Source organism: Microtus ochrogaster, chromosome 8, assembly GCF_000317375.1.
Source record: "Microtus ochrogaster isolate Prairie Vole_2 chromosome 8, MicOch1.0, whole genome shotgun sequence".
Taxonomy (NCBI): domain Eukaryota; kingdom Metazoa; phylum Chordata; class Mammalia; order Rodentia; family Cricetidae; genus Microtus; species Microtus ochrogaster.
In genome coordinates this window covers 13722646-13742511 of record NC_022015.1, presented here as the reverse complement: position 1 = coordinate 13742511, position 19866 = coordinate 13722646, and the positions used below count along the sequence as shown (strand labels likewise).

Below are 19866 nucleotides of genomic sequence, written 5' to 3'. Positions count from 1 at the left end.
TGTGTGTGTGTGTGTGTGTGTGTGTGTGTGTGTGTGTGTGTTTCTAGTGTGCATATGTGTGCAGTATGTCCCTTTGTGGTCATCCATGAGGAGGCCAAGGGAATATGTCAGTTGTCCCCTCTATGACCCCTTGCCTTACTTTATTCCCCTGAGAAGGATCTCTCGCTGGCTCTGGAGCTGAGGCTGGCAGCCAGCAAGTCCATAGGACCCCCTGGTTACAGGCGTATGTGCGGTCACATCCAGTTTTTCACGTGGGTTCAGGGAATTCCAACAGAGGTCCTCAAGCACAGCAAGTGCGCTTACACACTGAACCATGGCCAGCCTCCTTTGCCTATTTTGAAAAGCAACATTTATGTGTGTGGACACAGGCTCAACCCCCAAGACCACCAGGCAAAGCGAGGTGAGCTGGCTCTGAGGATGGTTTTTATTCTCTTCAAATAAAAAAGTGGAGCTGGCATTGTTAGTTGTGGTACCGACCTCAGACAGGTGAATTTGGTGTTTTGGTGTTTCTAGGTGTTAACTGGTACAGTCCCAGGCATTCTGGCAATGTTGTATGGGATTTTCATCCATGAACACAACAGGCAATGATCAGGGCGACTGATGTGTCTGTCACCTCAAAGGTTTATCATTTCTTTCTGCTGTAGGCAGTCACAATCCTCTCTACCCCTTTCTGAATATTCAATTAATTGTTAACAACTAGTAACTGCTATACTAGAAACGGAAAGTCATTCCTCCCGCCCCCTGCTAGCAGTCCCTCCTCCTTACTCCCTCCCCCATCGCTGCCCTTCCCAGTCCTGGCTATGTGTCTGGGTGCCTTGTCTGCTTGTCTGCGTGAACATGTGTGCCTTGTGCATGCAGTGCCCATGGAGGCCAGAAGAGGGCATCAAATCCCTTGAAACTGGAGTTGCAGGTGCTTGTGAGCCACCATGTGGGTGCTGGGAACCAAACCTAGGTCCCCTGAAAAGCAGCAAGTGCCCCTGAGCCAGCTCTCTAGCCCAGTTTGCTTTCTTTTTTATGGATGAATAATGTTCCATTGCTTTTTCTTTTTCTGTTTTTGGTTCGAGTTTTGTTTACTTGTTCATATTTTACCCGTCTTGTTTTGAGGTCCTCTCTTACTGTGTTAGCCTTGAATTTGCAACCCTTCTGCCTTGGCCTCTCTCACCACCATAGCTGGCCATCACATTTCCTTTTTCCATTCACCTGTGGTTGGTTACCTGAACTGACTCCGTGTACTTGCTTACTTTCTGATTTGTAAGACTCCCAATATATCTGGCATTCGAGTTCTCTGTCACACTTGTATGTCACAGGTGTCTTCTCCGCTTGCTTGTTCCTTCATTTTCTTAAAGGTGACATTTTCCTGAGGATGGCAAATACTAGGCAAACAATATAGTAGTAAGTGACATCTCTAACCATTGATGATTGACTGGTTTGTTCATTGATGGAGATGGGGGTCTTACTAAGTTCCCCCAGCTAGCTGTGAGCTAAGTACATAGCCAAGACTGGCCTCAAGCTTCAAAGCCTCCTCCTTCAGCCTCCAGAGAAGCTGGGGTTACAGATGTGAGCCCAACACACAAAAGCAAAGGTGGTGCCCAGTTGGTAAAGTGCTTACCGCACAGGAATCAGAGTTCAGTCCCAAGAAACCACATGAAAAACTAGGTATGGTGACTCACACTTGTAATCCCAGCACCCGGGAGGCAGAGACTGCCCTGCTTGGGGACAGAGAGAGACCAGCCATCTCGGCCTGCTCCGAGTGTTCTTGGTCAGGGGGAGCGCCTGTCTCAAAAACCAGGGTGGGTGGTGCTGGAGGAACAATAGCCAAAGTTATCCCCCACACACATACGTACACACATAAAATAATATATATTGTGATTTAAAAACTAAAAACAAGTCCAGTGAGCAGTGTATTGTCTGCGTGTCTGTTAATAATAAATAATAATAACAACAACAATAATAATAAAGAGATGAGGATTCAGCTCAGTGACAAAACACTTGCCTAGCATGCCCTAGGTTTGATTCCCCAGCACCATAAAAAATTATATTAAATTAAACATAAATTACAAGACAGTTATGATAGCATACACCCGAAATCCCAGCACTCCAAAAGGTTGAATACTTAGGAGTTCAAGGCCCTTCTCGGGTAACTAGGGAGCTCGAGGTCAGCAGAAAGACAAGGTGGTCTAGGAACATAAATAAACAAATCAGCTCAGTGAAAACACAAATGTTGCATATTCTAAACAGACGCTGTATCTGACTGTTTTCTGAGCCGGAGGCCCCACGGCTGAGCTGGGAGATTATGGAGGATCAGAGCCTCGACTTTCTCCTTGACTGAACCAGAAGGATTAAATGAGAATGGAAAAGATTAGGACCCAAGAGGGGCCCTTTGTTTCTTTCTTCCTGCCACAGACAATTCAGTGGAACCTAACGCCCTGGTTCCTAGGAGGCCTTGGAGTGCTGGGGTGTGCCAGACAGGCCAGCCTCATTCTCTTTGCACTTACCAGCCAGGAGAATAATGGGTTAGGGGAAAGTGACATCCGAAGCAGCTGCAAATGGCCGGAAACAGTCAGTGTGTTGACACTATTAGGAGCTGCTGTACGCGCGCGAGCTGCTGTACGGTTTAGCAGAGCAGAGGACAGACCGGCTGAGGGACGCTGGAGCTGGAGAAGTCTGTAAATGCTCACCTTAGAGCCACAATGACTTGGGAGGCCGTGGAATTTGATTCACACGGAGAAAGAAGACCGCAGAAATGGCAAGGTCCCTGGTACTCTGGTTGCGGGAGGAAAGATGAGGGTGCCACTGTAGCCAGATTAGGCGTGAACACACTTGGACAGTGCGGAAAGGGGTGCCTGGCATGTTCTATTTGGCTGTTCCGTGGAGAGCCAGGTCTAATGCTGGAGGAAAGCTGCAGCCTTTCCCCCTCCCACAGCAAGCTTGAAAGTTTAAGTAAGGAGCCATCTCAGTAAGTAACTGTAACACAGGGTAAAGAGATGAGCTCCTCTTAACCTTCTAACAATCGCAAAGGACAGACCCGATTTGGATCAGCATGCATAAGAAAAAAACATCTTGGGCCCCACAGCCCTCAAAGGAATGGCTTTGGGCACAGCTAGGTCCAGCTGCTGATCTGGCATCTTAGTGGCTTGAGGCTCTGCCTTGCCCATATTAATTTTGTTCTATTGTGTGGTGACAGCAACTATTATGTCAGAAATCTCAGCTAAAGGGGAGGTCTCTTCCTCTGTTGTTCTAGCCTGAAGTGGCCAGATTGAGTTTCTGGGGTCTGCATGACAATGGCTAAGGAAGACATACATTCCCTAGGGTTAATGGCAGGGGCCATCCTGGCCACTCATGGAGAGGCCAGGGTTCCCCTGAACTGTTGGGGAAGGAGGAGGGGGTATGGATGGGATCAGCAAGCACTAAATGGCCCACCATAGTGTCCCAGCAGGAAGAGACTCACGGGAGAGAGAGTGAGTGTCATGCCAACTCAGAGTCAGGATAGCTTCCAAGAGGAATAGCCTCTGCTGCCCTTAGAGGTGGACTAAGCTGGGACAGCAGGAACCCAGGGCTAGAGTGACTGCTGGGGGAGGGTGGACTCCCTGAGGCTCACTCATGCGATGTGGTGGCATCAGTTTAGTAATCTCTGCATGCGCTCTGCCTCCTGTGTCCCTGGGAGACAGAGCTAGAAAAGTCTAAGACTCTTCCCTGACCACGGCTATCACCCAATGGTCTAAGACCACCACCCCAGTCCAACCTGACCTACGGAGCTGCTGGAGCATTCTTTCCAAGTTCAAGACTTAATACCCACCTCCCTATGTTAGCAAAATGAACCTTCTTTCTTGCCCCCCTCAGAATCTCCAACTTACGGGCAAGTTACATACATATAGAATCAGGATGACAGTCAAGTCTCGCTACTTTTGGTTTTTTAGACAGGGTTTCATATAGTCAAGCTGACTTTGAACTCACTATGTAGCTGGAAAAGACCTTGATCCTTCTGCATCACACACCCACTTCATGTGGTGCTGGGTCTCAAACCCAGGGCTTTGTGGTACATGCTAGGCAAGGACTCTGCCCACTGAGCTACATTCCCAGTCCTAATTCTTTTCTTTTTTTTTATTTTCATGTTTTGTAGTGTTGGGATGGGAACTCAAGATCTCTCTCTCTCTCTCTCTCTCTCTCTCTCTCTCTCTCTGTCTCTCTCTCTCTCTGTCTCTCTCTCTCTCTCTTCATCTCTCCCTCCTTCTCTCTCCATCTCTCTCTCCTTCTCTCTCTCCCCCTTCCTCCCTCCTTCTGTCTCTCCTTCCCTACAGTCCTCCCTCCCTCTCTGTCTTCTCCCCCTCTTTCTGGCTGTGGAACCCAAAGCCTCCCTCAGGCAAGATAAGTGCTCCCCCATGGCACTAGACCCCAGGCCCTTGCTTTTCATGAAGCAGGGTCTCACTCTGTAGCTCAAGCTGGCCTGTAACTCATGGCAATCCTTCTGCCTCAGCTTCCCAAATGATGAGATTACAAAAAGGCACCACCGTGCCTACTCAGAGACCTCATGTTTAACCATCACCCTCTCAGGGTGCAGAGCCCCAGCCCTTGTGCTGGTCCCACTCGGAAGCTCAGCATTTCTGCTGGGTTATTGTAGCGGCACCAGGTTCCACTTGGTTGAGTCCGAAAGCCGTCAGTTCATGCCTCGCTTAGGATGGGCGAGCTCTGGACTTTGCATGCTTTTTTTTTTTCACCGTTTCAGCAATTCCGTAAATTAGCTGTGGCCGGACTTGGGGTGGAGATCGGTGACAGAGCATTTGCCTAGCATGCATAGGGCTCCAACCTTAGCTTCTCTGAAGAAAGGGGGTGAGGAGAGGTGGCTCAGCAGTTCAGGCTCTTGCTGCTTGAGCCTGATGGCCTGGCTTCAGTCTCCAAGACTCACATGGTAGGATTGAGCAGACTCCTGAAGGTTGTCCACAAGCATGCACTGGCACACTTGCATACACACTAAATTCAATAAATAAAACAAAAATTTTAAGATAGGGTAATTTTTTAATGAAATGAAAGAAACAGATATGTCAACATTTACACGTGGGAAACCTGAGCTGAGAAATTTAGCAACTGGTCCATCATGATGGGCATTCCCTGGGGGCAAAAAAAAAATCTCAGTCACTAGGATGGGCATGGTGGTGCTTGCCTGTAATCCCACAGTGAGCAGGAGGCAGAGACAGGGGGATAGAGGTAAATCCAAGGCCAGCATGGGCTGGGGGAGGGGAGCAGAGGGCCAGGCGGGGCATAGACACCTTGTCTGATTTGCTCATCACTGAGTCCAGAGACACTAGTTCATTTATGCTGTGGTCACTCAATAAGGGCTTTTCTGTTGGGTGGACAGAGAGGTGGAAGGGTAGATGGCGGGTGGCAAAAGGAGGGAGGGAGAGAGGGCTGGACCATGTAACCAGTCTCCTGACCTGTGACTTCCCCAACAGTGCCCTGTCTGATGGCATCCCATGTCCCAGCAGGTGCCACCATGCCAGTGAAGAAGTACTTGCTGAAGTGCCTGCACCGGCTGCAGAAGGGCCCAGGCTACACCTACAAGGAGCTTCTCGTGTGGTACTGTAACAACACCAACACACACGGCCCCAAACGCATCATCTGCGAGGGCCCCAAGAAGAAGGCCATGTGGTTCCTGCTCACGCTGCTCTTCGCCTGCCTGGTGTGCTGGCAGTGGGGCGTCTTCATCCAGACCTATCTGAGCTGGGAGGTCAGCGTCTCCCTCTCCATGGGCTTTAAGACCATGAACTTCCCGGCGGTCACCGTCTGCAATTCCAGCCCCTTCCAGTAGGTGGTCCCTGGAGCAGAGCCGGCCCGACTCTTCCCTTTTTTTCTTTCCTCCTTTCTTTCCCATTTCTCCTTTCTCTCCATAGTCTATTTTGTTGCTTCCCTTTTCTTTCCCTTTCTTATTCCACTTTTTGCAACATATAAGATTTTTTAAAAAATCCCAAGCTTCCTCCACTTAAAGAGAGTCACAGTGTATCTAGATCTAAGTAACTTTGGAGTGGGATAAAGGTCAACCTCTGGTGTGTGCCTAAGGCACTGTCCATCTCCTATTTAAAATAGTTTATTTAGCCACCACCCCCCAGTACTTCCTCTCCGATCTCTCTGGTTCCTCCCTTATCCCCCACCTCTTTGTCCTGTGTGTGCTCTCTCTCCTCTCCTCTCTCTCTCTCTCTCTCTCTCTCTCTCTCTCTCTCTCTCTCTCTCTCTCTCTCCTTCTGTTTACTTAGTGCTGTCTGGGTGTGCATGGGTGTAGGAACATCTACAGAAGCACAGGCAGCCTCTTAGGGTCCAAACCTCTGAAGGAAACTGATCTATCCTCCCCAGCGGCCATCAGTTTCTGATAGTTACTCAGCTAGCTGTGGAATCTCACGGCCCCCTCTCCCTTCTAGGTTGGGATCTTGGCTTGATCTCGTGCAGCTCTTGCTGTGAGTTCACAGGCACAAATGTGCAGTCACATCCAGCAAATGTTTCCTTACAGACATTGACTCCCCCGCCTCCTCCCCGTGCTAATACCTGAGCCTCAGTGAGAGGAGGTTCAGGGTTTATCATTATGACCAAGGCTCACTAATTAGCATAGCCTGGCAGGCTTTCAAGCCCCAGGGATCCATGTCTCTCCAGAACACCAGTCCTGGGATTTCAAATTTGTTCTGCCACACGTTTTCATATAGGTGCTGGGGACCAAACTCTGGTTCTCATACTCATAGATCAAACAGTTTACCAACTAAGCCAACTCCCCGGTCCTTCATGTCTGCAGCTACATACATGTCTATAAGCCAGGTATGGTGGCACACATCTATAACCTCAGCATTCAGAGGCTGAAGCAGGATGATGAATTCCAGGCCAACCTGGGCTGTACAGCCAGAACCAGTCTCAAAAACAAGGCCACATACAGTGTAAATGGCGCTTCCTGTTTTCCGCAATGCCTCATCTAGATCCTGCATTTGTGTTTATTGAGCATCTACTGTTGAGCGCCACTGTTCACATGCTGGAAATTTTAGCACCAAACAGAACCAAGCCCCCACCCTCCGCAGAGGAAACCTGTCAGAGGAAACAACCATTAGGGTTTTTTTCCATACTGGAGTTGGAGAGAGGGCTCAGCAGTTAAGAGCACCAACTACTCTTCCAGAGGACCCAGGTTAAAATCCCAGCACCCCCATGACAGCTCACAATGGTCTGCAACTCCAGCTCCAGGGGATACAATGCCCTCTTCTGGACTCTTTGGGTACCGGGCATGCACATGGTGCATGATATATATATACAATCAAAACACCCATAGACATAAAACAATTTTAAAAAGAAAAGAAAAGATACGTTGGAGGCTGGAGAGACAGTGCAGGGGCTAAAAACACTTGTTTTTTGAGAGGACCAGGTTCAGTTCCCAGCACCCACATGCATTTTACATCCATCTAAACTCCAGGTCCAGAGAACCTGAAACCTTCATCTGACTTCCATGGGCACTTGGAAGTGTGCAGTGTACATACACACATTCTGAAAAAATACTCATGAACATAAACTAAAGTAACATTTTTTTTAGATTTTAAGCCCTAAACTTTAAAAGATTTTTCCAAGAATATCAAGTTATTACTCTGATGATCAAGAAACTCATCCCCACTTCCCCCAGTGCTTGGTCTGATCATGCCTAGGGGAACTGGTACAATTCTTTCATGTACAGCCCTCCTGGAGACAGGCATTCCTGTAGCAACCCCAGTTCACAGGTGAGGGAATCCAGCTGCAGAGGGGTGAGCACATCTGTTCAACCACTCAGGGTGAGAAACCTGGTCTAACTCCAGAAGGGCCACTTTGTAACCACTCTGCCATGCTGTCTCTTACACAATGAGAAGGCTTCAGGATGTGATGAAGCCCATCTAACCAGGACTGGGGGCACAGGTAGGCAGCCAGTCAGTAAAAAAACTGTCTAAGGCTAGCCAGGAGGGATGGAGACACTGTTCAGGTTGTGGTGTGTGCAAAGGCCTGGGGGTAAAACAGCCTGGAAAATTCAAGAGTGGAATGACAGAGGATATTATTGTCCAAAGGAAAGTTCTAGAAGAGAGTTCACACTTTGTGGTTACCTTCCCAGTCGTCCAAAGTTTCTTAGACTTTGGTATTTGTGTGAGGAGATCAAGGGTCAGCCTTGGGGTCATTTCTCAGGGAGCAGCACATGTTGCGTTTGGAGACAGGGTTTCTCTGTGGGACTGGACTCTCCGTGGGAAGCTGTCTGTCTCCTTGTTCCCAGCACCGGGTCTAAAGTGCAGTGCAGTCCACCGTGCGTATCTGTTTACATGAATGCTGGGGACCTAACTCAGTCCTCCTGCTAAGCACTTTAACCCCTGAGCCACTGCCCCAGGCCCTAGAAGGTCCATCTTTTTTAGAGGGTTTCCTCTGCTTGAGTAGCCCTTGGGAGCCTAAGAGAGCCCAAGGCATTAACCACCTGGCTCAAGTAGCAAGGCCTGCAATCCCAACACCTAGGAGACTGAGGCAGGAAGATCTTGAGGTCAGGGCAAGCTCAGACTACAAGTGAGGCCTAGTCTAAGAAACAGCAGAGACTGTGCTTGCTTTGGCAGAACATACGGAACAACACAGAGAAGATTAGCATGGCCCCTGTGCAAGGTTGACACGGCATTCGTGAAGGGTTCCATGTTTCTGCTATCAGGAAGTGTGTCAGGGTATAGCTCATCAAGAATAGCAGATCACAGTTTTTGTGCCCAATAATGGCTGCTTGAACATCCTTGAGGATGAAGTTCTGGTTGCTGGGTTTGGTTGAAAGGGTCTTGAGATTCCTGGAGTCCGCTTTAAAGTTGTTGAAGTAGCCGATGGCTTCCGTTTGACTCTATACAAAAGCAAGAAGGAAAGACCAAGATCATAAAATTTGACAATGGAAACAGTCAGTAGTCAATTTTCATATTCTGAAAAAATAAAAACAGCAGAGACTGGCAAGATGGCTCAATGGTTAAGAAAGTTTGCAGTGGACCCAAGTTTGTTCCCAGCACCCACATTGGATGCTCACAACTGAGGATAATTCCAGCCCCAGGAGTCAAATGCCCTCCTCTGGCCTCCATGGGCACACCATACATGTAGTACACACACACACACTCACATGAACACATACACACACACACAGAGATAGAGAGAGAGAGAGAGAGATTATTAATACAATAATATTAGAAACCACAGCAATTAATTTTTTTTAAAAATTGTTTTTATTGAGCTATATATTTTTCTCTATTCCCCTCCCTTCCTATCCCCTCCCCTTCTACCTTCTCCCATGGTCCCCATGCTCCCAATTTACTCAGGAGATTTTGTCTTTTTCTACTTCCCATGTAGATCAGATCCATGTATGTCTCTCTTAGGGTCCTCTTTGTTGTCTAGGTTCTCTGGGGTTGTAAACTGTAGGCTAGTTTTTCTTTGCTTTATGTCTAAAAGCCACTTATGAGTGAGTACATATGATATTTGTCTTTCTGGATCTGGGTTACCTCACTCAATATAATGTTTTCTAGATACATCCATTTGCCTGTCATTTTTTTTCTGCTGTGTAGTACTCCATTGTGTAAATGTACCACATTTTCCTTATCCATTCTTCAATTGAGGGGCATTTAGGTTGTTTCCAGGTTCTGGCTATGACAAATAATGCTGCTATCAACATAGTTGAGCACATGTGCTTGTGATATGGTTGAGCATCCTTTGGGTATATACCCAAAAGTGGTATTGCTTGAAATAGGTTGTTTCCTAATTTTCTAAAAAGTCACCATACCGATTTCCAAAGTGGCTTCGCTAGCTTGCACTCCCACCAGCAATGCAGAAGTGTTCCCTTTACCCCACAATCTCTCCAGCATAAGTTGTCATCAGTGTTTTTGATCTTGGCCATTCTGACAGGTGTAAGATAGAATCTCAGAGTTGTTTTGATTTGCATTTCTCTGATGACTAAGGATGTTGAGCATTTTCTTAAGTGTCTTTCAGCCATTTTAGATTCCTCTGTTGAGAGTTCTCTGTTTGGGTCTGTACTCCATTTTTTTATTGGATTATTTGTTCTTTTGATGGCCAATTTCTTGAGTTCTTTGTATATTTTGGAGATCAGCTCTCTGTCCAATGTGGGGTTTTTCTGTTGTTTTGTGTTGTTGACCATGTCCTTTGCTTTACAGAAGCTTCTCAGTTTCAGGAGGTCCCATTTATTAACTGTTTCTCTCAGTGTCTGTGCTACTGGGGTTATATTTAGGAAGTGGTCTCCTGTGCCAATGCACTCAAGGAGGGACACTTTCTTACCCTTTCCACAGGGCCTGGTCACACTTCTAACATGGAGCCCCTGGAGGGAGGAGGGAAAACAGAAGCCACCCTCGCAGTCCCAACACCTCTCCATCTTGAAAAGACTTCACCAACCCCACATTGGATAGAGGGCTGGTCCTCAGGTCACAGACCTGCCCCTCTCCACCCTCTTCCTCTACTGAGAAGAGGCTTTGAGGGGAACCCCTGAGCACAACCCCCCTCCTGCTGCTGGGAGCCCACCAAACTTGAATTCCAGCTTCAGCCCTGCCCCTTATTCCTGGGGTCATCCAAGAAATCAAAGTGGCTTCCAAGAGCCAGCCTCCCTGTCTGTGGGTGGGGATGGTGACAAAGTGTGACAAAGAGCATCGGAAAGAAAGAGCCCCTCACATCTGACCCATGACATGCCATCAACAGACAGCTCTTCACTACCAGGGGCATTCGCGGCTGTCTCTGCCTCTGCAGCCTCGCACGTAGACGATGTTGAATATGTATTTGGTGAATGAGAACTGAGTGGACAACAGAGAGACACGTGGGTGCCGTGGGAGAGAGGTGGTGTCTGAGCTGAACCCAGGGCACCACACATGCTGGCAAGCATGCTATCCCTAGGACGTGTCTCTAGCCCTTTAAGAAATACAGAGCGAGGCAGGATCTCACTACATTGCCCAGACAGGGCTTGAATTTACGCTCCTCCTGCCTCGCCTCCAGCATAACTGAGATTACAGGTGTGCATCATCAGGCCCTGCTGTGGCAGCAAGTTTTTGTACACTGGCATGCAAGAAGACCCCAAGCTCTGCGTGCTCTTTCTGTGGTGGCCCCTTGCCCACCTGACCCAACCTCTCCCACTTAGGTACTCCAAAGTCAAGCACCTGCTGAAGGACCTGGATGAGCTGATGGAAGCGGTCTTGGACAAGATTCTGGCTCCAGGCACTGGTCACACCAACACCACCAGTGCCCTGAACTTCACCATCTGGAATCACACGCCCCTGGTGTTCATTGACGAACGGAACCCTCACCACCCACTGGTCCTTGACTTGTTTGGGGACAGCCACAACAGCAGCAGTCCAGCCCCAGGAAGCATCTGCAATGCCCAGGGGTGCAAGGTGGCCATGAAGCTGGTAAGTTCCTCAAGCACAGGCCACAGCCCTCCAGAGAGGTTGGTAACAATCTATTTTCATTAATAACCTAAGATTTGCTGAGAGGACCCAAGCCTGTTTTGTACATATACAAAGGATTAAAGGGGTGTGTGGATGTATTTGCAGGTATACCTGTCATGGGGGAGAGGGGGCGGGGGCCAGAGGACAACCTCAGATGTCATTTCTCCTTAGGCAAGGCTAACTGACCAGCAAGCCTGAGGAATCTGTCTGTCTCTACTTCCCCAGCTCTGAGTTTACAAACAAACCCCTTTTCACCGTATTTTTAATTATTTTTCAATTTATTTTATTTTATGTATATGAGTGTTTTTGCTTGCGTGAATGTCTATGCATCATGTATGTGCCTGGTGCCTATGGAGGTCTGAAGAGGGTGCTGGATCCCCTGGAACTGGAGGTATAGATGGTTGTGAGCCACCATAGGGTGCTGGAATCAAACCTGGGTCTTCTGGAAAAACCAGTGGTCTTAGCCTCTGAGCCAGCTCTTCAGCCCCTGTCTGGGTTTCTCATGTGACTTCTGAGGATCCAATTCAGGTTCTCCTCCTAGTGCTACGAGCACTTTGTCAACCGGAAGACTCCCTGAGCCTTGAACGCACTTATGAAAAAGTAAAAATGGCTGGTGTGTTGACTGAGACCCTGGGATGAGAGTGATGCAGCTCAAACGAGTTTCTGCGCTAGTTTGTGCAAAGCAGGGAGCCATTGGCACATGTCACAAAGATGTCCAGAACCCATCCGGGTCCAGGCATGCATGGATCCAGGCACTCAGGTGCTTTCATGAGAACTCATGCCCTCCATCTCAGCTCAGGCCTCGTGCCCTCCCTGCTGACATCACAGAAATCTCTCCCCACAGTTTCTCTTTCTCGATAGAGCCAGTCAAACGCCTTGGGCTAACTCCCCTGGTCACATCTCAGCTTAAATCACAGTGGGCTACAGGACCGCCTCCAGTGATTGGCCAGTCCTGGATCACATGCTCTGGAGTCAGAAGTGATATCAGTTTCACAAGGATTGAGTAGGGAGGACACAGTCAGAGACCAAGAAACCACTGCCCACATTGAGGCTGAGGTGCCACCGGCTCGTACAGCCCCAGGGGAGAAAGCCTCATCTGGGATCTCCAAGAGCTCTGTCACGAGCCAGACCATGATCCAAATGTCACTCCTGGAGAGCCCATGGATGCAGTTCAGGGCCCCAAGGCCTGCATTGTCAGCACCATCCTTAGTTACTCTGAGGGTCAGCCTTGGCATTAACAAGGGTCAGGTGTGCAGCCTCCAGAGGGGCAACTGTTTGCCTTGCACTAGCACCTGCTCACAGCCTCCAAAGCCCCCACTCAAACCAGCAAATGGCCGGGAGCCCAGGAGTGGATGCCACACTTTAGGGTGGGGTCACAGGTTACCTGTCTGAGAATTCAGTCCAAGCCTATATGTTCACTCTTAGGGCAAGCGCAATGTCCATGTTTGTCCCTGTGTGTGCATGTGTGTGTGTGTATGTGTATGTGTGTGTGAGTGTATGTATGTGTGTGTGCATGTGTGTATGTGTGTGTGAGTGTATGTATGCTTGTGTGTGAGAGTATATCTGTATGTGACCATGTGTGTTTGTGTGTCTGTATTTGTAGTCATATTTGTTTGAGTATGTCTGTGTGTGTGTGTACCCATGTATGTTTGTGTGTCTGTGTACCCAGGTGTGTTTGTGATTCTGAATGTGTGTGCATGTGTGTGTTTGTGCACCCGAGTGTGTGTGCTTGTGTGTCCATATCTGTTTGTACCCATGTGTGTTTGAATGTGTACCCCTGTGTGTGAGTGTGTATCTTTGTATGCCTCTGTCTGTGTAATGTGTCGGAGAGGAGCCATATCTCTGTACATATGTCCTGTGTTCATGCCTATGAGTACCAGTGGTGGCTGTGTATGTCCAGCCTGGAGTTGCCCCTGAGTATGGATGAGTTAGGATTCTAGTGCATTTCCCGCCACCAGGGTGAAGCCACGGGGCAGCTGACGTGGCGCTGCCCTTCCCTGCTGGGTTCTTTAGAGCAGTGGCCTTGCTGTCTTCAGGAACCCCTCTTCCCTTCCACAGTGCAGCGACAGTGGGACTGTGTGTACCTTCCGGAACTTCACCAGTGCCACCCAGGCCGTGACCGAGTGGTACATCCTGCAGGCCACCAACATCTTCTCACAAGTGCCTCGAAAGGACCTGGTGGGGATGGGCTATGCCCCTGATCGCATAATCCTAGCCTGCCTCTTTGGGACAGAGCCCTGCAGCTATCGGTGAGAGCAACTCCTGTTCCCTGCTCTAACAGACAGAATGAGTTAGGAGCCTGGCCTACTAGGCATCAGACCCACCCAACTCTAGAGTAGCTGTTTACACCACACAGGCTGATCTGTGCCTCTGTGTCTTGCTGCAGCTTGTTGGAGGCGGGTCTGAGATAGGCTCAAGTCAGTAAGGAAGGGCAGATGAGGAAGGCAGATAAGAACAGGCAAGGCTGTGATGACTTTGGGGGAAGTCTGGGCTTGGCCTGATTCAGGAGAGGAGCTGCTGTGTGCATGAATAAAAACACAGAGCTGTTCCACTGGCAGTGGGTCTAGGCCGTTCATAATGTCCCCAGCAGTCAGACTTGGCTGTTGGCCACCCCAGGAACAGGGGCAGCCTTGGGTCATTAGTCTACAATTCCCAACAGCTGGGGGATGGTACAACCACCTGATGGCATATCTGGGTGGGCACCTGGCATTGTCTGGCTTTTGTTTTCTTTTCTCTAAAACAGGATCCTTTTACCCGCCGCTTCCAGTCACTGTGAAGGGTGTATAGCTAAGTCCACACTGGCACACAGAGTAGAGCCTATGAGGGCTGGAGAGCCTCCTCTTCCCTATAATGAGCCTTCATGGCGAGAGAGTGGCAGAGTGGCAGGGGGTGACAACGACCCAGGAAGTCTGGGCTATCTTCTAGCTTGTCCACAGAAGCCTGTCTCCTTCGCCTGGACATGGGAACTGTGTCCTCCTGGTCTGAGATCTCACTTCAGTTCCCAATTCTGTGGCTACACTGGGCCACCTTCCTAAATCTCATGCTTGGGCATATGGCTTGCATCCAGGTTCATTTTCCAAGAATCATAGGCTCAACCCCGAACCTTCCACAGGCTCAGCCAAGCATCGGCCGAGAGCTGCAGATCCTCTGCCCTCCTCTCTACTCAGGTGTCTGGACAGGCATCTTGCACACAGTATCACGGAGTTGCCAATCAAACCAAATGTGATGATACAAGCTTGTGGTCTTGGCCCTCAGGAGGCAGAGACAGGAGGACCAATAATTCCTTGGCAACACACACACACACACACACACACACACACACACACTCCATGCAATATAGAACCAGTGTCCCATAATGCAAATCAGAAAGACGGTGGTCCCCATGGTTGTAATAATGGCATGGTGATACCCCATTGAAAGGACAGGCCTGCCTTGAGGCAGGTTGGATTTTACCTAGTTATTCTTATTACTAAACCCACATTTGATAAGGAATTCAAATTCAGTCATGATGCAATGTTTACTGGACCTCCTATGGACCAAACTCTATTCTGAACACTTCTCACATATGAAATTATAATTCATCCCGGCAACAAGCCATGAAGGGTACTATTTTTCCCACTTGCCTCAAAGAGGTTAAGTCACACCACTGGTAAGTGGTAGAATCAGAGGCCTCTATAATTCATGGAAGATGGAGCTCAGACACCCAGGCATGGCGGCAGATGCCTGTAGTCCCAGCAGGGGAGACGAGGGAGCAGGAGTTCAAGGCTGTGCTGTGTGAGACCCTGGGAAGAAAGAGAGATGGGGCGGGGTTGGGAGGATAGGGGAGGGGAAAGGGGAAGAATGAAAAGAAAGAAAACAAAGCTATCTGAAGTCACCCTCCCCACCCACTCCTTTTAAATCTCCCAAGCCAAGCCTCTGAACAAAAGGGGCCACCCAGCCACCTTGTCACGAAACCATAGCCAACCTGCATCTGGGCTGTCCCTTACTCCCCAGCTTCCTGAGTGGGAACTGAGTGGAACTGTGACCTTGCCTTCTACTGTCCTGGGCTCCTGATGCTCTTATCCCTGGCCTCCTTGCTCTCTGGTTCTGTGCCCTCTCTTGGCCACATAAACGTTCCTCCAAGGAAAGATTCAGAGTTAGGAGCATGCATCAGAGCTACGCTGAGACATCATGCAGTCTAGATTTGAACATTAGCCAGCACTTGGGTGTTCAGACACTCCCACCCCAACCACTTAGCTTCTCTCTCTCTGCCTGTCTCTCTCTGTCTCTCTCTTTGTGTCTGTCTCTGTCTCTCTCTCTGTATGTCTTTGTCTCTCTCTCCCCTATCACTTCCTATTCTTTTATTAATTCATAGGCAATTGTCAGTCAGACAACATTTGCCTTAGTAATGTCTGTCTAAGTGACTACCAGGGAAAGCACCAGCCATCTCCACCAAGGTAACAAATTGTGCCATTGTCGCTGTATAGTGTTTCAGAATAGCCAGCTTAACCTTGTGTCTCTTAAGCTTGTCCTTAGGATCAATAAGACACCTTCCTTTTCTTAACCCCTCCTCAAAAGAAGCTAAGTAGGGAGGGACTCCTTCTGAATGCTATAGTCAGACAAAATCCAGCTGCCATTTGTTCCTTATCTTGAATTCTGGCCTTAGCATTCTCTTTAGTGTCCGAGGGCTTAGCCTCCAGTGTCATGGTGTTTCCTGTAAAGATCTGCCATGATCTCGCATGGCTTCAAGGACTGACCTCACTGGGGAAGTGAGGGAATGAAGAAAGAGCAGACATAGACACAGAGAAGCTGTCATTGTGCGGTGTGGGCTCTCGAATGGAGAAGCTGCAGCAGCCTGGAGGCTCGGCGTCTTCAGGATGTAGATCTGAGCAGGGAGGTGGGATTATGACATACGACTGAACAAGGAGACGGCTTATTACATACAGCAGAACGAGGCAAGTTATTACATACAGCAGAACATGGAGGTGAGGTTATTACATACAGGTGAACAAGGAGGGAGATTATTACATACAACTGAACAAGGATTATTACATACAGATAGACAAGTAGGCTGGCTTATGCCCACTAGATCAAGGAGATATGTTTAGCTGATCTTGGTAGGAGCAGTCTCTGTCGGGAAGAATTCTTCAGGCCTGCTCCTCAGGGGGAGAAAGCTATGGTGGAATTTTCTGCACACTGCCAACATTTACACTCAGCCCTGAGGAAGGCTGCCTGTCCTTCTGGGCTTCCCCCAGGGAAGGCTTGGCCACCCCCATGGTTCTGTGTCACTGGGGTACTTGACAAGGCTGTGCCCATGTCAACAACACCTGTTCCCTAAAGACTTCACCCACTTCCTACAAGGGCCTTTACAAAAAACGTCTGCATCTTGGCAGTGACTGCACCACAAACGACGGATCAGAAAGTCACTTAGGGGCTGGAGAGATGGCTCAGTGGTTAGGAGCATTGCCTGCTCTTCCAGAGGTCATGAGTTCAATTCCCAGCAACCACATGGTGGCTCACAACCATCTGTAATGAGGTCTGGTGCCCTTTTCTGGCCTGCAGGCATACACACACAGACGGAATATTGTATACAAAATAAATAAATAAATAAACAAATAAATAAATAGAAAGTCACTTAGCTTCTCTATGGGTCCATTTCCTTATCTAAAGATGAGCAGCTCCTGCGAGAACTGAATGAGTGGGCTGGCAGTAAAGGCTTAGAGCTGTGCCTGGGACCCAGGACGCACTCCCACCTCATTGTAAAAAGCAAGCTGATTATGGAATTCCTTCGTATTTGCTGAAAAGTGGCAGACAGGGCACTGAGGAGATGGCTCAGGGGATAACATCACATCTATGCAAGCAAGAGAACCTGAATTTGAATCCCTGGAACCCATGTGAAAAGCTGGGCATGGTTGCACATTCCTGAAGCCTCAGCACTAGGGACAGAGGCAGGAAGATCACTGGGGCTTGTGAGCTGACTCCAGACACACAACACACACATGCACCATACACATACACACACACACCACACACATATAAACCCCATGCACACACATATAAACCACACACACCCTGCCAAAACCAGCACATAGGACCCTGACCCCTTGACCAGTGATCTCTTTCCTTAGCATTCTGCCTCTCAATTGTAGTCTGTCAAAACTAAGAAGATGAATGTGATATAGGTCAGTGGTAGAGGTTCATAGTCCCTAGCACATAAGGGTCCTGGGTCAGATCCCCAGCACTGCAAAAGCAAACAGCTAAGTATGCAAACTTGCATCTCTAGGGAGGAAGCAACCTGCTTTGTTCTGATTTCATCCATTTTCCCACGCGACATTTTCCTGCCAAGGACTCCATCCAGGAGGACAGGTGGCATTGAACACGGAACCTCTTTGGTAGGACCATTTCTCTGACTTCTGTGAGGGGGTGACCTTGAGTGCTTTAGAGCACTGGTTGGATGTCTCAGGGGAAGCCCTTTATGTGGGTGAACCTGTTTGATCTTAGCAGGAGTGACGGGCTGGGAGAAGCCTGCCCCAGAGGACACCTGATGCTTATAAGGAATCACAACCTGTGGAGCGTGGTAGCCAGGTTATAGCACACACAGCATCATCTTCCTCACCTGGGTATTGCCTTCCCTCACTGGAAGTGAGTCTTATGATTTGATGGAGGAAGCGAATGGTCACATGATGTGGGGATGTGGGCTAGTAGACTCATGGATGCTAGGAGCCTAATCTCAGGCCTAATGCTTTGGCAGTTAATACTTCACCAGCGGAGCCATTTTTCCTACCTCTTCCCCACTTCCCTTCCCTCTCTTATTCTAGATATAATGTCCAGTCTGGCATGGAACTCCTAAGTTCAAGTCTCCAGAGTACCTGACACCGCAAGGGACCATGAGTATCCCTAGCTGTCTCCCAGTCATTTCCGAAGGCTTGCTTGCTGGCCTCTGCATTCATGGCCCCTACCCCAGAAAATGGAACTAGAGGTTATTAAGGTTGTCTTTCTAGGTGACAGGCATCACCAACAAGTGAAGTGGACAGAGATGACAGCCCAGAGTTCAGTTGGCAGTGGGGGACTGGCCACACCCTAGCAGTCTCCTGGTCCCTTCTGGGCTGCAGCTGCCCGAGATAGTCACTTGGAAACACAATGTCCTCACAGCCTGGGGTGAGGCCTCTCCCTTCAGAACAGGGCCTGGCTGCAGCCTGTTTGCTCAGCACTGACCCACACAGTATGAGACCCTGTGGTGTCTGCTCAGAGCTCCTGTTCCCCTCCAAGTCTTTGCTGGTGCTATGCTCCCATCAGGACATACCCTTCCCTTTCCCACTAGACTCCGCCACCTCGTCTCCTCAGGCCCTGGCTTGGCTGAGACACCTTCCCTGACTCACCTCTACCCCCAGTTTATCTCTTCCCAATGTCCTTATCACATACCACAGTTTAGTCAACAAAAATTTACCAAATGTCCGTGTGCTGCTGCATTGTGAGCCGGACCCTGGAAGCAGAGGTGTGAACAGAACCAGCCACGGTGTTTTGCATGTCACAGTTTGTGAGGCATCTCTCCCTCAGCTCGGTCCTGGAAGGCAGTAGCTGCTGCTATTGTCCCTGGGATACACACATAGAAGGTGATCACGGAGCTCAGAGACACTAAATACATCATCAAGTTCACTGGACTAGGAAAGAACAAAGTCAGAAGTCAGTTCAAGGCAGATGACTGAGCCAGTACCAGAGGTCATGGCTCTCCTTAGGCTCAGGGTCCATTTCTGGAGTAACAGATAGGCAAGCAAATAAATCGGTGTGTTTCCCAGTCCTGTGCTGAAAAGAAGGTAATAAAGAGGTGGAGATGTGGGAGGGGGTATCAATTTCTAACTCCTTGTCATAGTCAGCTGCGTTCTATTACTTTGCAAGGGGGGGCACTCAGGAGTCTCAGAGGAGCTGAAACGGGAGGAAATGAAGAAACCAACTATTTGATGGGCTGGTTAGATAATGTTCTAGCTGCCGGGAACAGCAGGTGTGCAGAGGGCTGTGTTTACAAACATCTGGAGTGTGGCTGAAGTGCAGTGAATGACAAGGACAGAGCTGAGGGGTCTGCGGGGTGTGACTTGCCTCAGGCACTGCCACACTGCCAGGGACAATAGCCCTGATGCTCCACGGCAGGATGGAGGAAGCAAAGGTGGGACAGGACTTCTGCAGGGAGTCTAGCAGGAGAGCTGTGGGGGAACAAGGGGAACAGGAGTCCTGGGGAGCTTGGACCAGAGACTGAGCCTCAGATAGAATTGGACAAGCTAGGGCCAGTGAGATGGTAACAGGTAACGGTGCCTGCACCAAGCCTGACAGCCTGAGGTCAGTTTCTAGGGCCCACATGGTAGAAGATGATTGATTTCTTTGAGTGGCTAGCCTGGTCTACAGAGAGTTCCAGGACAACCAGAGCTGCACAGGGAAACCCTGTCTCACAAAAAAAAAAAAAAAA

The 19866-nt window shown here is 49.1% G+C and overlaps 1 protein-coding gene and 1 pseudogene across 1 annotated transcript in view; both read left to right on the top strand.

Moving 5' to 3' along the window:
• The first annotated feature begins 2728 nt into the window (after window positions 1-2728).
• Window positions 2729-19866, top strand: part of Scnn1b (sodium channel epithelial 1 beta subunit) — a 28863-nt gene continuing 11725 nt past the window's right edge. Inside the window, exons 1-4 of the mRNA XM_026781512.1 lie at window positions 2729-2751; window positions 5481-5799; window positions 11123-11390; window positions 13488-13678. Of these exons, the coding sequence (XP_026637313.1) occupies window positions 5489-5799; window positions 11123-11390; window positions 13488-13678 (770 nt within the window). The 5' untranslated portion in view covers window positions 2729-2751; window positions 5481-5488. The remainder of the gene's footprint in view (window positions 2752-5480; window positions 5800-11122; window positions 11391-13487; window positions 13679-19866) is intronic.
• LOC113456609 lies at window positions 8564-8660 on the top strand (annotated as a pseudogene).